Source organism: Schistocerca piceifrons, chromosome 4 (assembly GCF_021461385.2).
Source record: "Schistocerca piceifrons isolate TAMUIC-IGC-003096 chromosome 4, iqSchPice1.1, whole genome shotgun sequence".
Lineage (NCBI taxonomy): Eukaryota > Metazoa > Arthropoda > Insecta > Orthoptera > Acrididae > Schistocerca > Schistocerca piceifrons.
In genome coordinates this window covers 485,987,951-486,012,811 of record NC_060141.1, presented here as the reverse complement: position 1 = coordinate 486,012,811, position 24,861 = coordinate 485,987,951, and the positions used below count along the sequence as shown (strand labels likewise).

General features: G+C 45.2%; 1 protein-coding gene across 3 annotated transcripts in view; it reads right to left on the bottom strand.

Moving 5' to 3' along the window:
• The window catches only part of LOC124795021 (mothers against decapentaplegic homolog 4), a 161,892-nt gene that overhangs the window by 116,357 nt on the left and 20,674 nt on the right, over positions 1-24,861 (bottom strand). For all 3 annotated transcript variants that reach the window (XM_047258787.1, XM_047258786.1, XM_047258788.1), the window contains exons 4-5: positions 11,712-11,886; positions 10,369-10,560 (exon numbers count right to left, since the gene is read on the bottom strand). In XM_047258787.1, coding sequence (XP_047114743.1) covers positions 10,369-10,560; positions 11,712-11,886 — 367 coding nt within the window. The remainder of the gene's footprint in view (positions 1-10,368; positions 10,561-11,711; positions 11,887-24,861) is intronic.

The window sequence follows — 24,861 nt, the reverse complement described above, 5'->3', positions numbered from 1 at the left end:
AGGGCAGCCAACACATCATGGTCGGGGTAAAGGTAGGTAGGTTGGTTGGTTGGTTGTGAGGGATTAAAGGGACCAGACTGCTATGGTCATCGGTCCCTTGTTCCAAAATGGCAAAACCCCACACAGAATAAAAAGGAACAGTGACAAAGACGACAGACGACAGAGGACAAGAGGACGGAGACAAAGACCAGACAAGAGGAAATAAAAATCACACAGAGTGTGACAGTGGTTGGCCGACCACAGAGACAAAGAAAGGAAAAGCCAACCACTGAGAAACACATTAAAAACTCAGTCTAAAACCGTAGGCTAAATGCCAGACTCAACACAAAAAAGGACAAACACTTAAATTAAGTGATAAAAGCCCCCTGCCCGAATAAAACACAAAACTAAGCCTGTCATGGCAGTATCATCTGTTAAAAGGGCAGGGAGCATATCAGGCAGCGCAAATGTCTGCCTGACCACAGCTAAAAGGGGACAGGCCAACAAAATGTGGGCCACTGTCAAAGCTGCTCCGCAGCAACAGAGGAGGGTCGTCCCGACGCAGTAAATAACTGTGCGTCAGCTGGGTGTGGCCAATGCGGAGCCGACAAAGGACAACTGAGTCCCTGCAAGTGGCTCGCATGGATGACCGCCACACAGTCATCGTCTCCTTAATAGCATGGAGTTTATTGGGTGTGGTCAGACTGCGCCATTCAGCGTCCCATAGCGCAAAAACTTTGTGGTGTAAGAAGGCTTGCAAATCAGTCTCAGGGGTGCCAATGTCCAGAGATGGTTTACTCGTGGCCTCTTTTGCCAGGCGGTCAACATTTTCATTGCCAGGTATCCCAACATGGCCTGGGGTCACACAAAGACCACAGAGTGGCCACAATGGGCAAAAGCATGGAGGGACTCCTGGACAGCCATCACCAGATGAGAGCGAGGGAAACACTGGTCGATAGCTCGTAAACTGCTCAGGGAGTTGCTACAGATAACGAAGGACTCACCTGAGCAGGAGCGGATATAGTCTAGGGCACGAAAGATGGTGAACAGCTCAGAAGTGAAAACGCTGCAGCCAGCCAGCAAGGATTGTTGTTCGTAATGGTCCCCTAGAGTTAGAGCATAACCGACACGACCAGCAACCAGCGAACCGTCAGTGTAAAACATGCCAGAGTCCTGATACGTGGCTAGGATGGAATAAAAGTGGCGGCGGAAGGCCTCCAGAGGGACTGAGTCCTTCAGGCCCTGTGCCAATTCGAGCCAAACGCAAGGGCGAGGCACACACCACGGGGGTGTACGCAGAGGAGCCCGGAAAGGAGGTGGAAGAGGGAAAACCCCAAGCCCGGAGAGAAGCTCTCTGACGCAGATGGCGATCGTACAACCCGACCGGGGCCGACGTTCTGGGAGATGGACAACTGACAGCGGGAACAGGAGACAATAATTAGGATGCCCGGGCAAGCTACAAACATGCACAGCATAAGCGGCCAGTAAGTGTTGGCGCTGTATCTGCAGTGGAGGGACACCTGCCTCCACAAGTAAGCTGTTTACAGGGCTGGTCCGGAAAGCACCAGTGGCAAGGCGTATCCCGCTGTGAAGGATTGGGCCCAGCACCCACAACGCCGAAGGGGATGCTGAACCATAAGCCAGGCTCCCATAATCCAGACAGGACTGGATTAACGCCTGGTAGAGCCGTAAGAGGGTAGATCGGTCGGCGCCCCAGCTCGTGTCGAGCATCGCAGAGCATTTAGATGCCGCCAAGACATCTGTTTAAGCTGCCGAATATGAGGCAGCCAAGTCAACCGGGCATCAACAACCACACCCAAAAACCTATGTGACTCCACCACAGCAAGAAGTTTGCCATCAAGATAAAGCCGCGGCTCTGGGTGAACAGTGCGTCGCTGGCAGAAATGCATAACGCAGGTCTTGGCAGCCGAAAACTGGAAGCCATGCACTACAGCCCAAGACTGCGCCTCGCGAATAGCGCCCTGCAGCTGATGTTCAGCAGCGGCAATGCCAATGGAGCTATAGTAGAGGCAGAAGTCGTCAGCACACAAGGAAGCGGAGACAGACATTCCCACCACCGCAGCGAACCCATTAATTGCAATTAAAAACAGGCAGACACTTAAGACTGATCCTTGTGGTACCCCATTCTCCTGAACTTGGGAGGAACTATGGGAGGCCAGGACATGCACGCGGAAGGTACGATGCGACAGAAAATTGCATATGAAAATTGGCAGCGGACCCCAAAGACCCCAATCATGAAGTGTAGAGAGGATGTGATGGCGCCATGTCATATTGTACACCTTCCGCATGTCAAAAAAGACAGCAATGAGGTGCTGATGATGGGCAAAGGCCGTACAGATGGCGGACTCCAGGCTCACCAGATTGTCGGCGGCAGAGCGGCCTTTACGGAACCCACCCTGGCCAGGAGGCCCCGAGACTCGAGTACCCAACTCAAACGCCGGCTCACCATCCGTTCGAGCAACTTGCAAAGAACATTGGTGAGGCTAATGGGGCGGTAGCTGTCCACCTCCAAAGGGTTCTTGCCAGGTTTCAAAACGGGGATGACAATGCTTTCCTGCCATTGTGACGGAAACTCACCCTCGACCCAGAGACGGTTGTAAAGGTCGAGGAGGCGTCGCTGGCAGTCCACTGAAAGGTGTTTCAGCATCTGACAGTGGATGCGATCTGGCCCAGGAGCGGTATCAGGGCAAGCGGCTAGGGCACTGTGAAATTCCCACTCACTGAATGGAGGAGTCAGGATGGTGGGTGCGAAATGAAAGGCTCCGACGTTCCATCCACACTTTAATGGAGCGGAAGGCCAGTGGGTAATTCGCAGAAGCGAAAATCAGAGCAATATGCTCTGCCAAGCGGTTGGCAATTACATCGGAGTCAGTACAAACTGCTCCATTCAGTGAGAGAGCAGGGACGCTGACTGGGGTCCGATAGCCATAGAGGTGTCGAATCTTGGCCCAGACCTGCGATGGAGAGACATGGAGGCCAATGGTGGACACATACCGCTCCCAGCACTCCTGCTTGTGTTGGCGAATGATGCGACGGGCCCGTGCACAGAGCCGTTTAAAGGCGACGAGGGTTTCTAAAGATGGATGCTGCTTGTGACGCTGGAGCACCCGCCGGCGATCTTTAATTGCCTCAGTGATCGCAGGCAACCACCAAGGCACAGTCCTCCACCGAGGGGACCCAGAAGAACGGGGAATGGCAGATTCCGCGGCAGTAACAATGCCGGTGGTGACCGAGTGAACCACCGCATCAATGGCGTCATTAGAGAGAGGATCAATAGCGGCAATGGAGGAGAACAAGTCCAAGTCAGCCTTATTCATAGCCCATCTGCTAGGGCGCCCAGAAGAGTGACGCTGTGGCAGTGATGGAAAGATCGGAAAGTGGTCACTACCACACAGGTCGTTATGCACACTCCATTGGACAGAAGGTAAGAGGCTAGGGCTGCAGATCGAAAGGTCGATGGTGGAGTACGTGCCATGCCCCACACTGAATTGTGTGAAGGCACCATCATTTAAAATGGAAAGATCGAGCTGTGCCAATACATGCTCAACGGTGGCACCTCGACCTGTTGCCACTGACCCACCCCAAAGAGGGTTATGGGTGTTGAAGTCGCCCAGTAACAAGAAAGGTGGTGGCAACTGGGCTGTCAGCGCAGCCAGGACATGCTGCGCGACATCACCATCCGGTGGAAGGTAAAGACTGCAGATGGTAACAGCCTGTGGCATCCACACCCAAACAGCGACAGCCTCTAAAGGTGTTTGTAGATGGACAGATTTGCTGTAAAGAGAGTGAAAGACATAGATGCAGATGCCACCAGACACCCTTTCATAAGCTGCCCGGTTCTTATAATAACCCCGATAGTCACGGAGGGTGGGGATTTGCGTTGTTGGAAACCAAGTTTCCTGAAGAGCAATGCAGAAGAAAGGGTGAAGGCTGATAAGTTGTCGGAGCTCAGCTAGATGGTGGCAGAAACCGTTGCAGTTCCACTGGAGGATGATATTGTCCATGGCTGAGAAAGGCATGAAGGGACTGGGAAGGTAGATTACGCCGCTGGGTCACGTGCTGCCTCCGATTGAGCACCTGTGCTAGTGCTATCCATGGTGTCTGAGGGACCGGCGAGATCGAGGTCCTCAGCGGATGCCAGGATCACAACCTCATCCTCAGACGCAGACACAGAGCTCGAAGGGTGTGGTGGGGTCAGTACCACCGCAAGTTCTTTTGCCTTAGAGGTCTTTCTCTTGAGCTTCTCTCGCTGAATCTTGGGTTTCACTGGCTGGGAGGGTTTCAGTCTCCGGGACGGAGGAGGATCACGAAGCCCTACGACCAGCCACTGGTGGGAACTTATGCCACTGTCTGGTGTCATCCTTCCCACGGGTGGAAGCCTGGGAAGGGAGGGACCCAAGGGACCCCTTACGAGCAAGAGTAGCTGAAGAAGTGGAACGCTTCTCCGGCTGAGAAGCAGGGGACGGACGTCCCCGATGGGTGGGAGGGTGTTGCTCCTGAGGTAGGTGGTGCAGGAGCAACCGGGTGGATAGAGCCCCCCATGGGCGAGGGGGCAGGAGGAGTTGTACTGCTCATCGATCCGGCCAGAATTCTCGAAACTGATGGGGCTAGCACAGTTGTTGTAGCAGCAGTGTAGGAAGATGTCATTCTCACAGGATGTAGTCAGTCATATTTCTTTTTGGCCTCAGTATAGTTCAGTCGGTCCAGGGTCTTATATTCCATGTTTTTGCACCCTTTCTGGAAGATTCTGCAGTCTGGCGAGCAAGGTGAATGATGTTCTCCGCAGTTGACACAGATGGGAGGCGGGGCACTTGGAGTATTGGGATGTGATGGGCGTCCGCAATCTCGACATGTGAGGCTGAAAGAGCAGCAGGAAGACATATGGCCGAACTTCCAGCACTTAAAGCACCGCATCGGAGGAGCGATATAGGGCTTGACGTCACATCGGTAGACCATCACCTTGACCTTCTCCAGTAATGTATCACCCTCGAAGGCCAAGATGAAGGCACCGGTAGCAATCTGATTATCCTTCGGACCCCAATGAACGTGCTGGATGAAATGTGCACCTCGGTGCTCTAAATTGGCGCGCAGCTCGTCATCAGACTACAAAAGAAGGTGCCTATGGTAAATAACTCCCTGGACCATATTTAAACTCTTATGGGGTGTGATCTTAACGGCAACATCCCCCAACTTGTCACAAGCAAGTAACCGTCGTGACTGGGCAGAGGATGCCGTTTGTATCAGTAGTGACCCAGAGCGCATTTTGGACAAGCCCTCCACCTCCCCAAACTTGTCCTCTAAATGCTCAACGAAGAACTGAGGCTTTGTGGATAGAAAAGACTCCCCATCAGCTCTCATACAAACTAAGAATCGGGGCGAATAACTGTGACTGCCATCCTGAGACATACGCTCCTCCCACGGTGTGGCCAGAGAGGGGAATGTTTTCGAATCGTACTTCTGAGCATTAAATTGAGCCCGAGAACGCTTAGAGACTGTTGGCACCTGGCCACCAGCGAGAGATGATGTACCATGCTTCATTGCGGGTCATCCGCCCTGATGCCACCTACTCCAACCAAGGGCCCTCCTCACGGGCGCCACCCAGCCTCAGCAAGGGCCACCTGGCAGGATGGCCATTGCTGGGAGTCCTGATACCCCAGGAGGATGGGCATCTACTCCATGGCATATGTGGGGAGTTAACGGCGCAGGCACCAATAGAGCGATCCCTGTGTTGTCAGGGGGATACAACCAACAAGGTACATGGCGGCCCCACCACAACGGACTGGCTACCGTGTTGAATCTTAGGTGCTAAAATGTCCAAGGTCATCGTCTCAGGAAAAAGCAACACTGCACGGTGCATAGTTGTAATCGCACCCAGGAACGTATCCTCCCCCAAGAGGTGGAAAACGAACGGGGAGGATTGAGACGACGAGAAAGCCGGCTAAAGGTCTCATTGTACGACGGATACAGTGCACCATGTAAGCCGCCCTTCCCCATTTGGCTCGCTCTTCAGAAGAATTTAGAAAGATGGAGGTCAAACCCGAGAGGGGACCATCACATAAGACCGAAACGTTTGAGACTCTTTTTAGTCGCCTCTTACGACAGGCAGGAATACCGCAGGCCTATCCTAACCCCCAAACCCAGGGGGAGGGGGAGGGGAGAGGAGGGGTGGGGGGGGGTGGGGGGGTGTCAGGGGTAAAAGAACAGTTTTCAAGAACATGAACTGGAGGCTTCCCTGCACGACAGACATGTCTTGCTAGACTAGTATTGGCCTACTTTGTCAACACGCTTTACAGGGAGGCTGTACATCAAGGGCAAATAAATTAGTTTTGAGGCCTTGATGTGTAGCATGCCCTGCATGACAGGCATGTTGTCAGAGAGAGGGGGAGGAGGATATGCTCAGGGAGAGGGGGAGGAGGATATGGTCAGACAGAGCGGATGGACGAAATGGACAAAGAGAGGGGTAAATGGCGATGAAGAGATGGAATCAGTAGGAAGAAGTATAGAGATAGAAGTCGTATGATTAGGTGGACAGATAGGGGAGGAAGACGAACACAGAGAGGTGAAGAAGATGACAAATGTTGAACATGTAATGTCACCAGATGACGTAGCTTGTCGCAAGAGCAATGGTTGGGCTTTTCAATCCTACACTAACCAGGAGGGAGCAGTGCTACGCATTGCCACACAACAGTGCAAAATTTTGAACACCTTTTGTAAACATGATCAGTTGTAAATGTAAAAATTACAAAATTACTGCCCTCACTGCACCAAACAAAAGCTGTTCTTACTTCGTGTTTTTTCCCTTTAGTCCCTATCTTTTTTGTTTACACATATTATTTAGTAAAGAAAAGTGGCTCATTTACTGGTAACAACGAAATTTGGATGCTCATACCCATTTACTTCTGATGCAATACAGTAGTTGTTTGTTGTACTGTACTTTGCAATAAGCCAGATGAGACAAAGGGACAAGCAAATTAAATAATAAATCTTACCTCAATGTACATAAACCCATAACTGTCTAATGCAATGAAAAAGATACTGCCTTCCAGATGCAAGACTTAACAAACCCCAAGCCCCATGTGCTCTGGAGCCACACAGACATGAATACTTCACTTGGGTTGGGATAATCGGGTGTGACAGACCGATAGGCTCAACTGCTTCATGTGTGGTGACATGTGTCATCTGGCAATATCACGTGCTCAGCTTGTCATCCACTTTTGGGGTATTTTCTGACATTTGCGGCGTCATGTGTCTTTATGTTAAATTATTTGTCTCAGCATCAAATACGTTACTTTGGAGGTTTTTAAATGTTAATAAGAATCCCCGTGTGTGTGTGTGTGTGTGTGTGTGTGTGTGTGTGTGTGTGTGTATGTGTGTGTGTGTGTGTGTGTGTGTTTTGCAAAAAATGGTTTCAATGTACAGAAATATTGTTATATTATGAGAACTGATGTAATTAACAGAGTCTTTTTAGACATATATGATTACTGGACTTAAAAAACACAAAAAACAATAATAATGATAAATTATGATACAAGAAGTATATACTTACCTGATGTAATTTCAACTTCTTGTTTTTAATAAGCAAATCAAAATAACAAGGATTTTTAAAGAGGAAATACAAATATGAATTATGTTGAAATGAAAAAAAGTTTAATTTCTATTATACTACTTAATTACACTACTTAAGGAATACATGTAGTAACATGCTTACTCACTTATAGGGAGCAGCATATGTGAGTTTATAGAATTTTGCATGGTTAAATTCGGGATCTTTCCCTTAAGAACAAGAGATATGAAGTTTTCTGTACTCTTGTCATCATATATAAATGAGTAATCGTGTAGTCTATTAATGATAGGTTAAATGGGAACATTCAAACACTGCACAAGTCCAGCTCTTTTTAAGATATTATCAGTTAGTAAAAATATTTGTGTGTGTTGTTTTGTTATCCGTTTGCCCTACTCCTTGCGCAGCATATAGCATTTGGAGCTCACCAATAGATGCAAGTATTTCACAGAGCTTCCAACACTAGATGGATGTTGAGGGGCACCTCTGAATAGGCAGCATCAAGATTTTCCAATGAAGTACAGCCAACAACAGAATTATAAAAATATGTTCTATAAAATATCTGTAAGTCATTTAGTCTTCTTGAGATACCCACGATGAAAGTTCATTTGTACAAATTCATACAATATGTGTTAACAGCTGTGTAAATCAGCTGAAAGTTATTTCGAATGCAAGAGTGTACAATTAATAATTGCTATATGAAAACTAAAGTTACTTCAAGAGTATTTTGTGACTCTGCCACCTCAAATGCTCTCTATTTGCAATTGAAAAATCAATGTCAGTACCAGTAACAATATTACGATAGTGAGTACCGTATCATATCATTCTCATGAACTGCTGCATAACTTAGTAAGATATTACAGCTGTAATCTACCTGGGCAGCATCAGGCTTAAGAAAAGATGTCAGATAACTATCCAATAATAAAAGTAAGGCAAAATGAAACAAAAACTTAGAAGAAATCAAAATGGAGACAAAAATGAAATTTTGGCAAATGGTCTTACTGAAACAAGACAATGGACACTGCACTGCACAATGATTATTGCAGATGGCCACCTGCTTCGTCATGCACAGAGATTAACTAAAGGGTTTAGCAAGGAAGAGAGACTTAAGATTCGTGCCAGTCATCCATTCTAGTTTTGCATATGATGACTTTATTAACAAATAGTACTGTTCAAAATATACAAGGTGTTACAAAAAGGTACGGCCAAACTTTCAGGAAACATTCCTCACACACAAAGATAGAAAATATGGTATGTGGACAGGTGTCCGGAAACGCTTACTTTCCATGTTAGAGCTCATTTTATTACTTCTCTTCAAATCACATTAATCATGGAATGGAAACACACAGCAACGGGATGTACCAGCGTGACTTCAAACACTTTGTTACAGGAAATGTTCAAAATGTCCTCCATTAGTGAGGATACATGCATCCACCCTCTGTGGCATGGAATCCCTGATGCGCAGATGCAGCCCTGGAGAATGGTGCATTGTAACACAGCCATCCACAATACGAGCACGAAGAGTCTCTACATTTGGTACCGGGGTTGCGTAGACAAGAGCTTTCAAATGCCCCCATAAATGAAAGTCAAGAGGGTTGAGGTCAGGACAGCGTGGAGGCCATGGAATTGGTCCGCCTCTACCAATCCATCGGTCACCGAATCTGTTGTTGAGAAGCATATGAACACTTCGACTGAAATGTGCAGGAGCTCCATCGTGCATGAACCACATGTTGTGTCATACTTGTAAACGCACATGTCCTAGCAGCACAGGTAGAGTATCCCATATGAAATCATGATAATATGCTCCATTGAGCGTAGGTGGAAGAACATGGGGCCCAATCAAGACATCACCAACAATGCCTGCCCAGACACTCACAGAAAATCTGTGTTGATGACGTGATTGCACAATTGCGTGCTGATTCTCGTCAGCCCACACATGTTGATTGTGAAAATTTACAATTTGATCACGTTGGAATGAAGCCTCATCCGTAAAGAGAACACTTGCACTGAAATGAGGATTGACACATTGTTGGATGAACCAATGAACCATTCACAGAAGCGTACCCGTGGAGGCCAATCAGCTGCTGATAGTGCCTGCACACGCTGTACATGGTACGGACATGGTCAACATTACCTTGTACTGCAGCAACTTCTCTGACGCAGACATTAGGGTTATCGTCAACTGCACGAAGAATTGCCTCATCCATTGCAGGTGTCCTCGTCGTTCTAGGTCTTCCCCAGTTGCGAGTCATAGGCTGGAATGTTCCGTGCTCCCTAAGACGCCGATCAATTGCTTCGAACGTGTTCCTGTCGGGACACCTTCGTTCTGGAAATCTGTCTCGATACAAATGTACCGCAACACGGCTATTGCCCCGTGCTAATCCATACATCAAATGGGCATCTGCCAACTCCGCGTTTGTAAACATCGCACAGACTGCAAAACCATGTTCGTGATGAATACTAACCTGTAGAGCAATGAGTCGCATGTCAACACAAGCACCGAAGTCAACATTATCTTCCTTCAATTGCGCCAACTGGCGGTGAATCGAGGAAGTACAGTACATACTGACGAAACTAAAATGAGCTCTAACATGGAAATTAAGCATTTCTGGACGCATGTCCACATAACATCTGTTCTTTATTTGTGTGTGAGGAATGTTTCCTGAAAGTTTGGCCATACCTTTATGTAACACCCTGTATACCTAACATTAATGAACACTTACCAATTTAGTCAAGCATCCAGAACCTGTGGTGTTCTCACAAAGAAAACATATGGGTAAAGGCTGTGACTGAAACAGCAGTATTACCTGGTTGCTGGGGCTGCATGGCAAGAGAAAACTGTGTAGGTGGCGGGTGATGCTGTATTGTCTGGGGAACACTATGTGTAACTCCTACATCTCCATCAACTTCCATTCCACTGCCTGTGGCTACAACACCGGCTGAGTATTCATCTTTCACAAGCCGACTAGGGCCTGACTGCAGAGAAAGTCCAGAAAGATCTGAAACAATGGCAGTTTCATTCACAGTCGACAAATTACAGAACCATAAATTAATAAATAAAATTATATCATTAATCAAGTAATGTCAATTTTCTATAAAATCTACACTATATGGGAATCAACTCTGCCACGCAGTCAGTGGTAGGAACTACTAGCTGCCATATTACACCTGTAGACTTACTCAGCCCTTTTATATCCTCGTTACAACAACTTGTGAACAGTTACCAGAATCAACAGGGATGTTGACATAAAGTGAAACTTGCCACAATGACTGCTACTGTATCAACACCAAATAGGAATATTTGTTTCATGCAGTAGACTTATTGCAGATGTGAGATAATGAACAGCTGAGCATGCTGCAACTTTGTGCTGATTTCTAGGCTATGTCAAATATAGCAGAAAAATAACTGCGTTTACTTTTCCACAACTCTTTCAATTTGCAAGAGGATTCACCAACTAGTCTCACACTGTAAAGCACAGAGTCCTTGTTCTTATTTCATCCTGGACTTTCCATTGTTTGGCTGTAAACTGTACAATATACGTCATGCTTTCCCTTGAATACATATTGTGTTATACAGAGGTTAGGTTAGGTTAATGTAGCTCTGGAAGTAATTGGTGTTGCATGGGATCTGTAGCAGGTTGGGGTTTTCAGTAGATTCATGAGGTGTTCTGGAGCGAACTGTCTATGAGTGGTAATTATCCGGGTTTGAGTCCAAGTAAGGCATGCCGGTTACACATTTTGTATACAATAAAAAAACATTTAAGATAATTAGAGAAAAATAAATGAAATATTGTACTTTTTAATATATAATCTTCACCTTACATGGCACATTATGCAATGCTACAAATTAAATTAGTGACATACCTAGACTATAACCAGCATAAACTGTGTATTCTGGTGAACTTTATATACAAATACACATTACAAACAAAAACCAATCTGTAATGGAAATATAAAACAAATACGAAGGCCACAAAAATGGAAACAAGCTGTATGGACAACATTTTCCATAACATTAGCATTAATTTTGCGAAAGTTAACTTTAAAATTAATCAATTCTATTTCCTTGTCTATACTCAAGCAGGAAAAACTCCTGTTCCATGAAAACATCAAGTGACACTGAATTATTACTTTTAAGGAAGAAACAAACCTATTCCCGGAGAAACAACTCTCTCATAGTGGTATGGATTAACACAGACGGAATCACACTTCAGGTCAAACGCAAACTGGCAGAACTTCACATGTTTCAGCTCATTCTTGTGCAAATCTGGCCATCGCCAAATTCGTGCATAAATGACATGAGGGAATCCTTTTCTACCAGCAACCTGAAAGGAGATGAAAATAACTTACAAATATTGCAGACACTAGATACAGAATTTACTATATCAGACTGTTTCTTGGATGCATGATTATTCTCTCATAGTTATTTTAATAATCTCATTACACTTCTGTCCCACAAGAGTCCATAAAAATATTTTCATTGGAGGGGGTCGGGAAGGAGAGACATGATTTTAAAATTTTCATTTTTTATTTAACAGAGCAGTGAGATTGGAGATACGTAATGAATCAACATCTCAATTTTAAATGAGGTACACAAAACTTATGTCTCAAAGAATTCACAGTTACCAACTTCATATTTTTTGTAGGGAGATTACTACTGCATATAATGGTACACATCTCAGCAGCATACAGGTATACTAATTATATCTTCATGTAATTAAATTCAACAAGATTATTCATGAGTTGAGGAAAAAAAACTAGAAAACATTCAGAAAGAATATTTTTGTTAATATACCAATGTCGTTAGGTTCACCCTGGAAAAAAAAAAAAAACTGAAATGGAAAATGTCGGAGCAAATGGCAATCATGCAGGACATCAACAATTTTTTTTTTTTTTTAAACACATTAAGTAACTTCTTCCAGTTATTTATGAAGAACTGTATCCTTTATATGACCACTCAACACCGTACGGCAACAAGCACTGCGTTCACTGAAGTTCTCGATGACACGTTCACAAACATCTGGTACTATGCCGTTAATAACCCTTTTTATTTCATCCTTCAATTGGTGTATTGTTTGTGCTTCGTTCACTTACACTTTTGATTTCACAAAAAAAAAAAGGTCACAAGGCATAAGATCATGTGATCTGGCAGGCCATTCCTGGTTGCCACACAAAGTGATAATTTTTTGAGGAATTTTTTCATTCAGCAGAGCAATTGCTTCATGAGATGTGTGACATGTTGCACAATCTTACTGAAACTAAAAACCATCATTTTCATCAATAAGTGGGAAAAACCAAACATAAAGCATGTTTTTGTAACGATCGTCATTCACAGTGACATGAGCTACCATTGAACAAACTGATATCTCTTTCCATTATCTGCAGGTTTCAACTCTTGTGTAAGTTGAATCTTGTGCTCATACAGTTTCAGACCTTTTGAAAGGATTTCATGCAGTGAACTTGGTGATAAATTTAATTTCTGGGCTCATCAGCTAACCAATTTTCTGAGGCTTATGGTCACACTGTCACACACTATAGCAATGTTTCATTGTTTTCGAAGGGAACTGGTCGTCCTTTATTCTTAACATTTGAAATAGAATTCGTGGTCTCAAACTTCTAGATCAACTTCTGAACTGATGATTTGGTTGCACCAGCATTACTTCTGAGTGTCACATCAATTCGTGAATGGTTGGCATGGGACTTGCACTGTTTTGTAGTAACTTTTTATCAGTTGGATATGTTGCTCTGTTGTAAACTGCTCCATGGCAAAAATAAACGTCAAACAACAACGCTCACCACACAAAAGCTATCAGGCTACCAATGGGAAGGATCACAGATAACAAACATGAACATGATTATTATTATTATTATTATCATTATCATTATTATTATCATCATTTGGGTTTAGGGGTCACTCGACATCATGGTCATCAGCACCCTGATGAAAAGTCAGCATGCATATCTCATGGGTGGGGACAAAGGCTATCCCCACCAATTTGGGGATGGGGCCTGACAATTCACAAAATTTCACCACCCTTATAACACCGGAACTGGTATCTGCGAGGATGGTGGGCAGATCTCCAGCGAGACTGAGAGCTGCCCTAAGATCAGTATACAGAAAACTCGTAGCTACAATTATGCTGAACTGAAAGTGGCACACCAAAAACTTCACAGATTGTCAAAGGGCTATGCCTGATGTGCAGTCTGGTAAGCAAAAACTTCTTCCAGCGGCGAGGCTGACATGAAGTCCGCCAAGCTTGTGTGGTCGATTTCAGCAATCACAGTTTGTTGCGTCACCTGCAACAGTCAGTCTCACACTGACACATGATGCATCTGTGAAAAAATGAGATGATGGCATGCAATGGCATGGGATATTGATTGACAGCACTATGCCAACATGCTTCCTTGGCGGCTTTGTCGGCCATGGCATTGCCCTGTATCCCAATGTGGCCAGGTACCCAGCAAAAGATCAACTCCTTGCCATGGTGTTGGAGCCACTGTAAGGAGATATGGGTGAGCTGAATCAGTGCGTCTACTGGATACATTTGGTGAAGTGCTTGCAGTGCACTAAGAGAGTTGGAACAGGTAACGAACCTTGTACGGTGATGTCTGTGAACCCTCTCCAGTGCCATCAGAATGCCATATAATTCCGCATCATAGTTTGTAAATTACTTGGGAAGACGCACTTTAAAAACCCTATTGGGGAAAACAGCAGAACAGAGAGCATTCCCTTGCTGGGATCCATCTGTATAAACAATGATACATCTGTGGTATGTATTTAAAATGGATGAAAACAAAGTTGTAAAAACAAAATCTGGAGTAAAAGTTTTCTTGTACTGTGTCAAGCTTAAAATCACTTTGGGCCTCTGAAGATGCCACGGCGTTCAATCCTTGGCTGTGTATTTTGATGCCCGAGAGATCCAGATCCTTGAGACAGTCTGTAGCATGTATCCCAAATGGCTTGGTTGCATGGGGCCGATTCCTAAACAGTCATTCAAAGGTGGGTTGGACCAGTGAACTAAATGTCAATGACTGAGGTGAAGCTGAGATTTTCAACACCTGCCGAGCCAAAAGGATACTTCGCCGAATCCAGAGTGGTGGTTCACCCGCCTCTGCACACAGATTCGGAACTTGGTTGGTCCGAAAGGCTCCAGTCGAAATCCGAATGCCCTCGTGGTGGACAGCAACTAAACTCTTGAGGTAGGAAGGACGGGCCGATCTGTAGACCACACTGCCACAATCTAAGTGGGGTCAAACAAATGCCCTATAAAACTGTAGGAGGTGGGACCTGTCAGCTACCCGTGTTTTTCCGCTAAGGTATTTCAAAATATTCAACAACTGGAAGCCGTCTGTTCATAGGTCTTTCAGGTGTGGAAGCCAAGTTAATTTCAAGTCAAGTAATAAACCCAAAAAGCGCATAGTGTCTTGAAAACGTAAAATATTGTCCCCCATTGTGAGCAATGGTTGGTTAAAACTTCAACAAGCACAGTAAAAATTGATACATGTAGTCTTCTAGGGTGAGAACCAAAAACCAGTTGTCCTGTCCCAGGTTTTCAGCCTCCTAAAGGTCAGGTGTAGCTGCCTCATCATTGTCGTCATAAGATCAGAGGAAGAGTAGAAGATTGCAACGTCATTCACAAACGAAGAGCACTTGACAGGTCTCCTGACTGCGGAGGAAATGCCACAGATAGAGATGGCAAACAATGTGACACTGAGGACACTGCCTGGGCGGACCCCATTCTCCTGAATGTAGCAGTCAGATATGGCATCGCCAATGTCATATCGAAAACACCGGTCTTTGAGAAAGGATTGGAAAGAAGTGGCAGGCATCCACGAAGTCCCCATTCATGAAGTTGGCGAAGGATGTTGTACCTCCTATCAGTGTCATATGCTTTTTCGAGGTCAAAAAATGCACAAACGAAATGGTTTTCGTGTAAGAAGGACTCCTGTATCGCCATCTCCAGTAGAATTTTAAGTTGTCATAGGTGGAACGGTAGCGCCTGATACCGCACTGGGAGTGGATCAGGTAACTTCGGGATTCGAGCAGCCAGCCTCACAGCACATTGTGTGCATTGAAGTCCCCCGCAAGGAGGAATGGGCATGGGAATGCCCGGAAGAGTTCTGCCAGTGTGTCTGCTACCAAAGCATCATTAGGGGGCAAGTACAAAGAATACACAGTGATATTAAAGGGTGCGAGAACTTTCACAGCAATTGTTTGCATGGTCATGGTAAGAGCGACAGGAGATGAGTGGCATCTGTCATCAATGAAAACAGCCACTCCACCTTTAGCCCTATCTCCAGTAGTATCGTCCTTCCTGTAGGCATGGCAGCCCCGAAATGCAGGTGTATTGGTGACTTTAAAATGTGTTTCTTGTACGCAAATGCATAACGGTTGCTCCTGGACCAGCAGCTGCTATCCTTCCAAATGTGAGTGATATCCATTCAAATTCCACTGCAACACAGAAATCCCTGTGGAAGCCGCTGGTTAGGGATGGTTGTTCTTTTCTTTCTTCCTTGGAGGTGGTGATTTACTGGGGAGGCCAGGAGGAACATTATCCGATTCCTTGCTCTCCGGTTGCTCCAATTGGAAGTCCATATCCTCAAGAACATAGTCCCCACCAGAAAGAGAGTGCACTCACCTGTAGCTTTCTTGGACTTATAACTACTTTTCGAAGGACGATTTTCTTTACTGACAGAAGGAGATGCTTGCCTGGGTTGCGGGGATAGCTTAGTTGACTTCTGATTTTGGGTACTGGTATGTGGCTTAGGTGGTAAGCCTATTGCTGACGGCTTCTGAATGACTTTGGTTTCAAGTGGAACATTTCCCTCCCAGGTACATTGACAAATGCATGTGCTCGTACTTGAATCTGTGGCCTGAGTTTGTGTGGAGGAATCACACTTAGCAATTGGTGTCTTAAGGGCTGATGCAAAAGAAGTCTTTTTACTTTCAACTCCTGAATTTTCCTTTCCTAGTTGTAAACCTCACACTTTCTGCCCCACATTGGGTGATCCCTGGAGCAGTTTACACTTTTTGGAGGAAGTGTATAAGAATTGCCTGACTTGTGAGCTGAGCCTCCAGGGTTGCCGCACATAGCCTTGCCATTACATCCCATAGTGGTATGGCCAAATCTTTGACATTTGTAGCATCACATTGGGTTAGGAACAAACGGGCGAATCTTAAGACAGATTTAGCCTGCAAGGATATGTTCAGGTTATTCTGGAATACTAAACATTATAATAAATGTTGTCGATTTTTCCAATTTTCCATTGACTCTCCTCATAGTTCTGCACTTCCGTGACACCCATATTTTTCCATTCTTCACGTAACTCCGCGGGGTCCACCTCCATTATATTTGAACATGTAACCATGCCCTTACTATAGTTATGGGTGTTATGCAACTCAGCCTCAACTGTGTAGTCACCTAAGGTCTTACATCCCAGAAGCTTAGATATCTGGTCTGAATTAGCAGTTACAACTAGAAGTGTTCCATTACGAAGTTGTTTGACACATTTTAGAGACCCAGCAATACCTTCCAACACCCTGTGAATATAGAACGGGGAGATCTTCTCAAAGGTTCCCCCTATTCACTTTATAACAATGAAAGCGTTATGACACACTAATGTTCTGTTACTATAATTCTGAGACTTCTTTTTGGGAGGACTAACCAACCAAGCTCTCTTTGAGGAGTGGGTATAGGTACTGCCTGACGCTACACCTGTCTCATCAGTAGTAGTTTGATGAGACCATTCTATAGGGATTCTGTGAGACGTTAGGAAAACTATCGTCGACCCAGGCAGAGCCCTGCATACCTGAGCAAACCTTATACAACTGGAGGGGGGGAGGGGCCCATAAGTTGCCTGCTAGAGACTGTTTTACCTCAACAGCCAATCACCTCATCAGCACATAGGACACCTTGAGGTTGAGGTTTTTCTTATAGAGGTCCAGACGATGAAGCCAAGACCCTGCAGTCTGTGAAGCATGCCCATAGCTTACAATGACAGAGGGCTAGTGGCGCTTACCAGTCCCCAGTTCAGGAACTGCAGGGTCGCCAAGCACTTACTCAGCAAACAAATGCCAAGTCCCCGAGGGGACAAAGATGAACAAACCACGGCTGCCAACCGTCATATGACCAAATGGTGCAAGATTCAAATTTGTCCTTACTTCCTGATCACACATTAATTTACAAACTTTGGGGTGGAATATTCCTCATGCCAATGAGAAAAAGTCGAATGTGTCCAAGGTGAACCGCAGCAAGTAAAGTTTGTAACCAACACTTAAAACTGATTTTGTTTGTTAAATGAGTGATAACATTGACACAAGGGGGTGTCAATCTGCTGATGGCAATGTGGTAGTATGGAGACATTTTTATATTTAATGTTTGTGCACATTTAAGATTGATATATATTGAATGTTTCAAAAAGTGGCAACTGTGAGATAGCTGATGAATTTTCGAGCTAAATATTCATTTTATGAATGCATGGCCATATCAATGGCAATGGGCACAAAGTTGCATCAAAACACATTTCCAGACAGAAGACAGCCAAGCCATCCAGCCTTTGCTGGTACTCATCACCACATTGCTGAGGCAGCACAGATGTTGTGTCATGGTAAATGAAGATTTGCAAAGGCCGAACCAGAAAGGACACATCGTGTCTCCTGCTGTGGGAGCTGGAATTACAGGTGACTGCCACTTAGGTTCATATCTTATCCCTATATATTATACAGCTACTGTCTACAAGAACTTTATTCAGAACCTTCTTCCAGAGTTGCTACAGGATGAGCTCCAGAAAAAGGGAGGAAGCCTATAGTTTCTGCATGATAAGGCTCTATCACACTTCAGTCACACTGTTCATGATGCACTGGACAATATCTCAAATGACAGATAGATAGACAGAGGAAAATAAGTTACAGGGTCAGTACATCCCCCCCCCCCCCCCAGCCCCACTCCTCTGTAGGGCTGTCTGTGAAATCAATTGGTTTATGCAGCACACATTGATAATGCAACGATGCCTCATCAGAGTATCAAGGAAGCCTTCAAAGCACTTGTCACCATTCAGATGTGTTTGATAGTGGGTGAAAGCCAAAGATTTCAACTCCATGTGATTGTACAGGAATGCACAGGATATTTTTTACATTGTTTTCGTTTCATGACTTCAGAATTTTGAGATATGTTCCTTTATTACTTACCCAAACAAGAAGAATTTTCTTGTGTACATTTACTTGAAATTCTTCCTTGTTTCGGTGTGAGAAATCCCCCCCCCCCCCCCCCCCCTTACTAAGTTCGTAGAAGTTTTTTGTCAGATCCTGTACTGTTGTTTATTTGTTAACAAAAAATCAAATATGATCATATTAGTGGATGTTCTGCACTATAGCAAGGCATCTATTATTTAACATTAAAAAACAATCTTTAAAAAAAAAAGATGCACCATGAAGGAGTTATGGCAATTGGTCACAAATTAATACTCATAGGGGTACCGATGGAAAATACAAAATTGTAAACTTCGGTGGTTGATGGATGAACGTTTGGCAGTGCAGTGCAATTTCACCTCGCACCTGTCAAGCGTAGTAAACAGGGGACATGACTATACAATGGCATAAAGTCTTTGTGAATTTCATTCTACATACTCAGTTAGACAGTAACTAAAATTCACAGACATATGAGTGAACAATTTATAGGCAAATGCCTGCATTTGAGAGAGGAGATGTAGTTGGGCTCAGAGAAGCCAGTTGGAGTAATCAGTGAACTGCTCAATATTTGAATAGGAGTGATTAGAACAGAGAGATGACAGAGCACGAGGACCGAGCAATCGTCAGACAGGCACCCAGATCCTCAGTTTCATCATCATCATCACTGATCTCATGTGCAACTAGTGCTTCAGTGACCACGAGCAGCATTATTATGCTGGTCACAGAAAGAGGGCTGAGCTCAAGGCATCCCTTGGGCCAACTATCATTGACCTCTGTAAACTGACAAGACCATTTGCAGTTGTGCTGGGCACATTCAGCCTGGAATCTGATTGAATGGAATAGACTCGTCATCATGATGAGCCCCGCTTCAAATTGAGCCCCAATTACCAGCAAAGACATTTCTGGAGACATCCCAGACAGCAGTAGAATACCAATCAGACTATGAGCAGTCATCGATGCAAAACTGCCATACACCGATGGTATTCTCCACCCCATTTTGTTGCCCTCCATGGCAAGCCGTCCTGGGCTTACGTTTCAGAAAGATAATATCTACCTGCACACAATGAGAATTTCTACTAGGGTTGTTTTCATGCTTTCCAAACCCTAACTTGACCAGCAAGGTCACCAGATCTCACCACAATTGAGAATGTTTGGAGCATTATGGGCAGGGGCTTCCAATCAGCTAGGGCTTTTGATGATTTTACATGTCATTTGGACAGAATTTGTCATGATATCCCTCAGGAGGGCAAAGTGCATTTCTATCAATCAATGCCAAGCTGAATAATTGTTGTATAAGGACTAGAAGGGGACCAACGCATTACTGATTTGCTCAATTTGCAAAACTCTTTCTCTTGAATAAATCATTCACTTTTCTGAAATTGTAATCATTTGTTTGTCAATACACATACATCACATTTACTGATTTCAACCCGTTTTGGATAATCCCTTCAGGTACAACTTTTTTTTTTATATTAGAGTGTAGTTACAATTGAACAGATATATGTTGAAAGCTACAAGTTTTGGATTGACAGGCAAAGTGTAACCCAGGTCCAGAATGCATCTAAATTAATGTGGCAAACATCTTAGAAAGTTATTTAAATTGTCTGGTAGAACCAACTCTTAACAGTCTAGAATTATACTAAGACAGCTCTCATATCCACGGTGTCATTGTTGTTTGACCATAACAGTGGGTTGCTAGTACAGATTGCACACTCCAATTGTAGAAGGGAATCACCCATGCCCTATCGAAAGAAACCATCCTGGCTTTGCATTGGTCACTTTAGGGAAATCATGGAAAGCCTAAATCTGGATGACTGGACAGGGATTTCAAATGCCCTTCTCCTACATGCGAGTCCAGTGTGCTACTTGATGTACCATCTTGCTACATAACTACATTGTCGAGTTAGAGTATGTGTCAATTCCTGTATGTGGTGCTTCCCTCAACTCTTTTAAGCTGCCGACCCCCCCCCCCCATCCCTTTTATCCTTTTTCCTCCTTTTTTTCTGACTGATGCATTTGAGTCCACAAGTGAAGCCCAGTAAAGCCCACCTACTCTATCGTGCCTGATGTTCAAAGGAGAGCTAAGTACAATTGCTCTGCTAGATGATTAAACTGAATGTAGTCTCAGTGAGCTACTACACATCCAGGATTTGAACAGACAAAAGATATAATGTGGTGAATAAGTTGGTCAATGGGGGATGAGCTGTCCAAATGGGAAGTGCATGCAGATGTTAAACCACGTATACAACAAAGTATGCTGGTGAAGGAGGAGAGCAGTGTATAGGTAACTGTTGATTGATTCCGTACACTTGGCTATTGAACCAGTAAACCGTTGCAACTCAATCAAGCTGTGAAATTGTTAGTAAGTCAAAGGACAAGGGTTATTTACTGTGAACAGCATGACCCATCAAACTTATGTTGTGTAGTGATTATTTCTTATCATGATTGACCATGTAATGCCACAATAAGTTAAACATGCGGTTGTGCAGACTTACAGACATCAATTGCTGGGAATGCATGAGATACTAAAATGAATAAGAACTCTGTACTTCAGAGTCCAGTAGAGTGGGTGTCCTTTCCGGTCCACCCACCCTATGGCCCTTGCAGCATAAGGAACACAGTGATTGCAATAGAATATTTAATCTAAACTGGCTACAATTAAAGGGCACACAACACATCAATGTTGAAAATGCATCCAGATAACAGGAGATGGCTGTGCCCCCCCCCCCCCACCTCTCTTGTGAATGCCTATGCCTCTGTCTGATTTGGTAAATTCTTCTCCTGCTCACTGTCTGTCTCAAGAGTTTAGAAACCACTTAACCACTTTTTTTAGTGTGTTAGTGGCTAGAAAGGTCAATGTGTATCCAGTCTGCAAATTAAGGTTTTGGGTTCTACAAACAATATCAATATATCTGTCCTCAGTATGAACCTTCCTCCCTTCCCCACAATGCTAACATTTGTAACTGTTAAAATTTTCTGTTAATGTTCATTCAGCTTATCTCTATTTAAAACACAATAAAATTTAATCAAAATATCCACGGGTATGCTGCCGGTCTATAGTGTCCAACGGGCACAATATTTCGGCGATCATACATGTCGCCATCATCAGGTGAACTGACGGACTGAGCTCCTGTGAACGTGCCGGCACGGAGATCCGTACGCTATGGCTGCTCAGAGCGAACTGGGTTCGGTCGTGGTGGCGGCCGATTTAAATACCCTCTGCCCACGGCGCGCTCCCTCCGATGTCCGCGCCCTGCGCCACGGTCGCGCGGTGGAACAGATTGCGACGGCGTCTGAGATGACGTCGGTGTGATGGCTCTGTCCGCCCTGGTCGTCACAACTATACGTTTGCTCAAGTTACTCTTGATTAACCCGATCGCTGGTTCCCAAGCCTTGCTAAGATTATAGCCACAGTCACGGTTTATGAGGTCATCATTGGTGCGAATTTCGATGGCCTCTCTAACAACGCTGTCCCAGTATCTCGACGTCTGTACCAGAATCCTCGTGCGGTCATACTCCATGGCGTGATTTTCCGACAAACAATGTTCAGCGACCGCTGACTTGCTCGGATACATCAGTCGAGTGAGCCTCTGGTGTTCACGGCATCGATCCTCAACGGTACGCATCGTCTGACCAATATACGACTTGCCACATTGACACGGAACCTGGTTCACGCCGGCCTTCCTCAAACCGAGGTCATCTTTGGCGCTCCCCACCAGTGCACGAGTTTTATTTGGAGGACAAAACACAGTTCCGACCCGGTGTTTCTTCAGAATGCGGGCGATTTTCCCCGAGAGTGCACCTGTGTATGGAATAAATGCAGTGCCTACCTCCTCCCTCGTGACTTCATCCATCTCAACAGGTTGTGCTGCAGTGGTTGGGCGGAGAGCACGTTGAATCTGCCACTCTGAGTACCCATTTTTTCGAAATACAGTTCTCAGATGTTCCAATTCCTGGGGTAGACTCTCTGCGTCAGAGATAGTGCGCGTCCTATGTACTAGAGTTTTAAGTACCCCATTCCTCTGTGAAGGGTGGTGGCAGCTGTCTGTGTGCAAATACAGATCAGTGTGCGTAGTCTTCCGATACACCCCATGACCTAGGGTGCCGTCAGCCCTTCTCTTGACCAAGATGTCAAGGAAAGGTAATTTACCCTCCGTTTCAGTCTCCATAGTGAATTTGATGTTGGGGTGTATGGAGTTTAGATGTGTAAGGAAGTCAAGGAGGGCTGATGGCACCCTAGGTCATGGGGTGTATCGGAAGACTACGCACACTGATCTGTATTTGCACACAGACAGCTGCCACCACCCTTCACAGAGGAATGGGGTACTTAAAACTCTAGTACATAGGACGCGCACTATCTCTGACGCAGAGAGTCTACCCCAGGAATTGGAACATCTGAGAACTGTATTTCGAAAAAATGGGTACTCAGAGTGGCAGATTCAACGTGCTCTCCGCCCAACCACTGCAGCACAACCTGTTGAGATGGATGAAGTCACGAGGGAGGAGGTAGGCACTGCATTTATTCCATACACAGGCGCACTCTCGGGGAAAATCGCCCGCATTCTGAAGAAACACCGGGTCGGAACTGTGTTTTGTCCTCCAAATAAAACTTGTGCACTGGTGGGGAGCGCCAAAGATGACCTCGGTTTGAGGAAGGCCGGCGTGTACCAGATTCCGTGTCAATGTGGCAAGTCGTATATTGGTCAGACGATGCGTACCGTCGAGGATCGATGCCGTGAACACTAGAGGCACACTCGACTGATGTATCTGAGCAAGTCGGCGGTCGCTGAACATTGTTTGTCGGAAAATCATGCCATGGAGTATGACCGCACAAGGATTCTGGTACAGACGTAGAGATACTGGGACAGCGTTGTTAGAGAGGTCATCGAAATTCGCACCAATGACGACCTCATAAACCGTGACTGTGGCTATAATCTTAGCAAGGCTTGGGAACCAGCGATTGGGTTAATCAAGAGTAAATTGAGCAAACGTATAGTTGTGACGACCAGGGCGGACAGAGCCATCACACCGACGTCATCTCAGACGCCGTCGCAATCTGTTCCACCGCGCGACCGTGGCGCAGGGCGCGGACATCGGAGGGAGCGCGCCGTGGGCGGAGGGTATTTAAATCGGCCGCCGCCGCGACCGAACCCAGTTCGTTCTGAGCAGCCACAGCGTACGGATCTCCGTGCCGGCACGTTCACAGGAGCTCAGTCCGTCAGTTCACCTGATGATGGCGACATGTATGATCGCCAAAATATTGTGCCCGTTGGACACTATAGACCGGCAGCATACCCGTGGATATTTTGATTATCAAATACGCCGGGAGAAACTCAAGAATTACACCAATAAAATTTGTGTCAAAATCTTTACAACGCTCACAGTTTTCATCCCCAGCAGGTCAAGAGATTAATTCAAAAAGCTTAGAAAGAGGGAGCACATACACATAGAAGTTCACTTAGATTCTATGGTGTGTTGAATCTAGAAACTTAAGGTAACGAAGGGTAGGCAGGAATTCAAAGACAAATAAAAGTGATCAAGAACTACCGTGTTACTTTATCATTAATAAATGTAAATTTTTGTGAGGAACTGTCAGACAGGCACTCAGAGCCCCACACTCATCACTGTCATCAATCTGCTGTGCAACTGGTGCTCCAGTGACCACAAAGAGCATTAATATATGGGTCGCAGAAAGGGGGCTCAGCTCACAGTGCCCCTTGCACTGACTACCACTGACATCTGTACACCAACAAGCCCGTTTGCAGTGGTGCCGGGCATATTTGGAATGGAATCTCATTGACTGGAGTACAATTGTCTTCAGTGATGAGGCTCACTTCAAACTGAACCACAATGACCAGCAAAGATGTGTCTGAAGACAACATGGACAGTGGTGGGATATCAACTCGTCTGTCATCTGCCATACGACCCGACAACTAGAAGTGATGATCTGAGATGATATTTCATTTCATAGCAAGGTTGTCACCCCATTTTCTCTCGTAAATTGGACGCCATCCTGGACTTACATTTAAGGGTACTTCAACAATATTCTATGCCCTGCTTTGTTTCCACGAATGGGAAGCCATCTTGGGCTTACATGTCAGAGATAGAATGT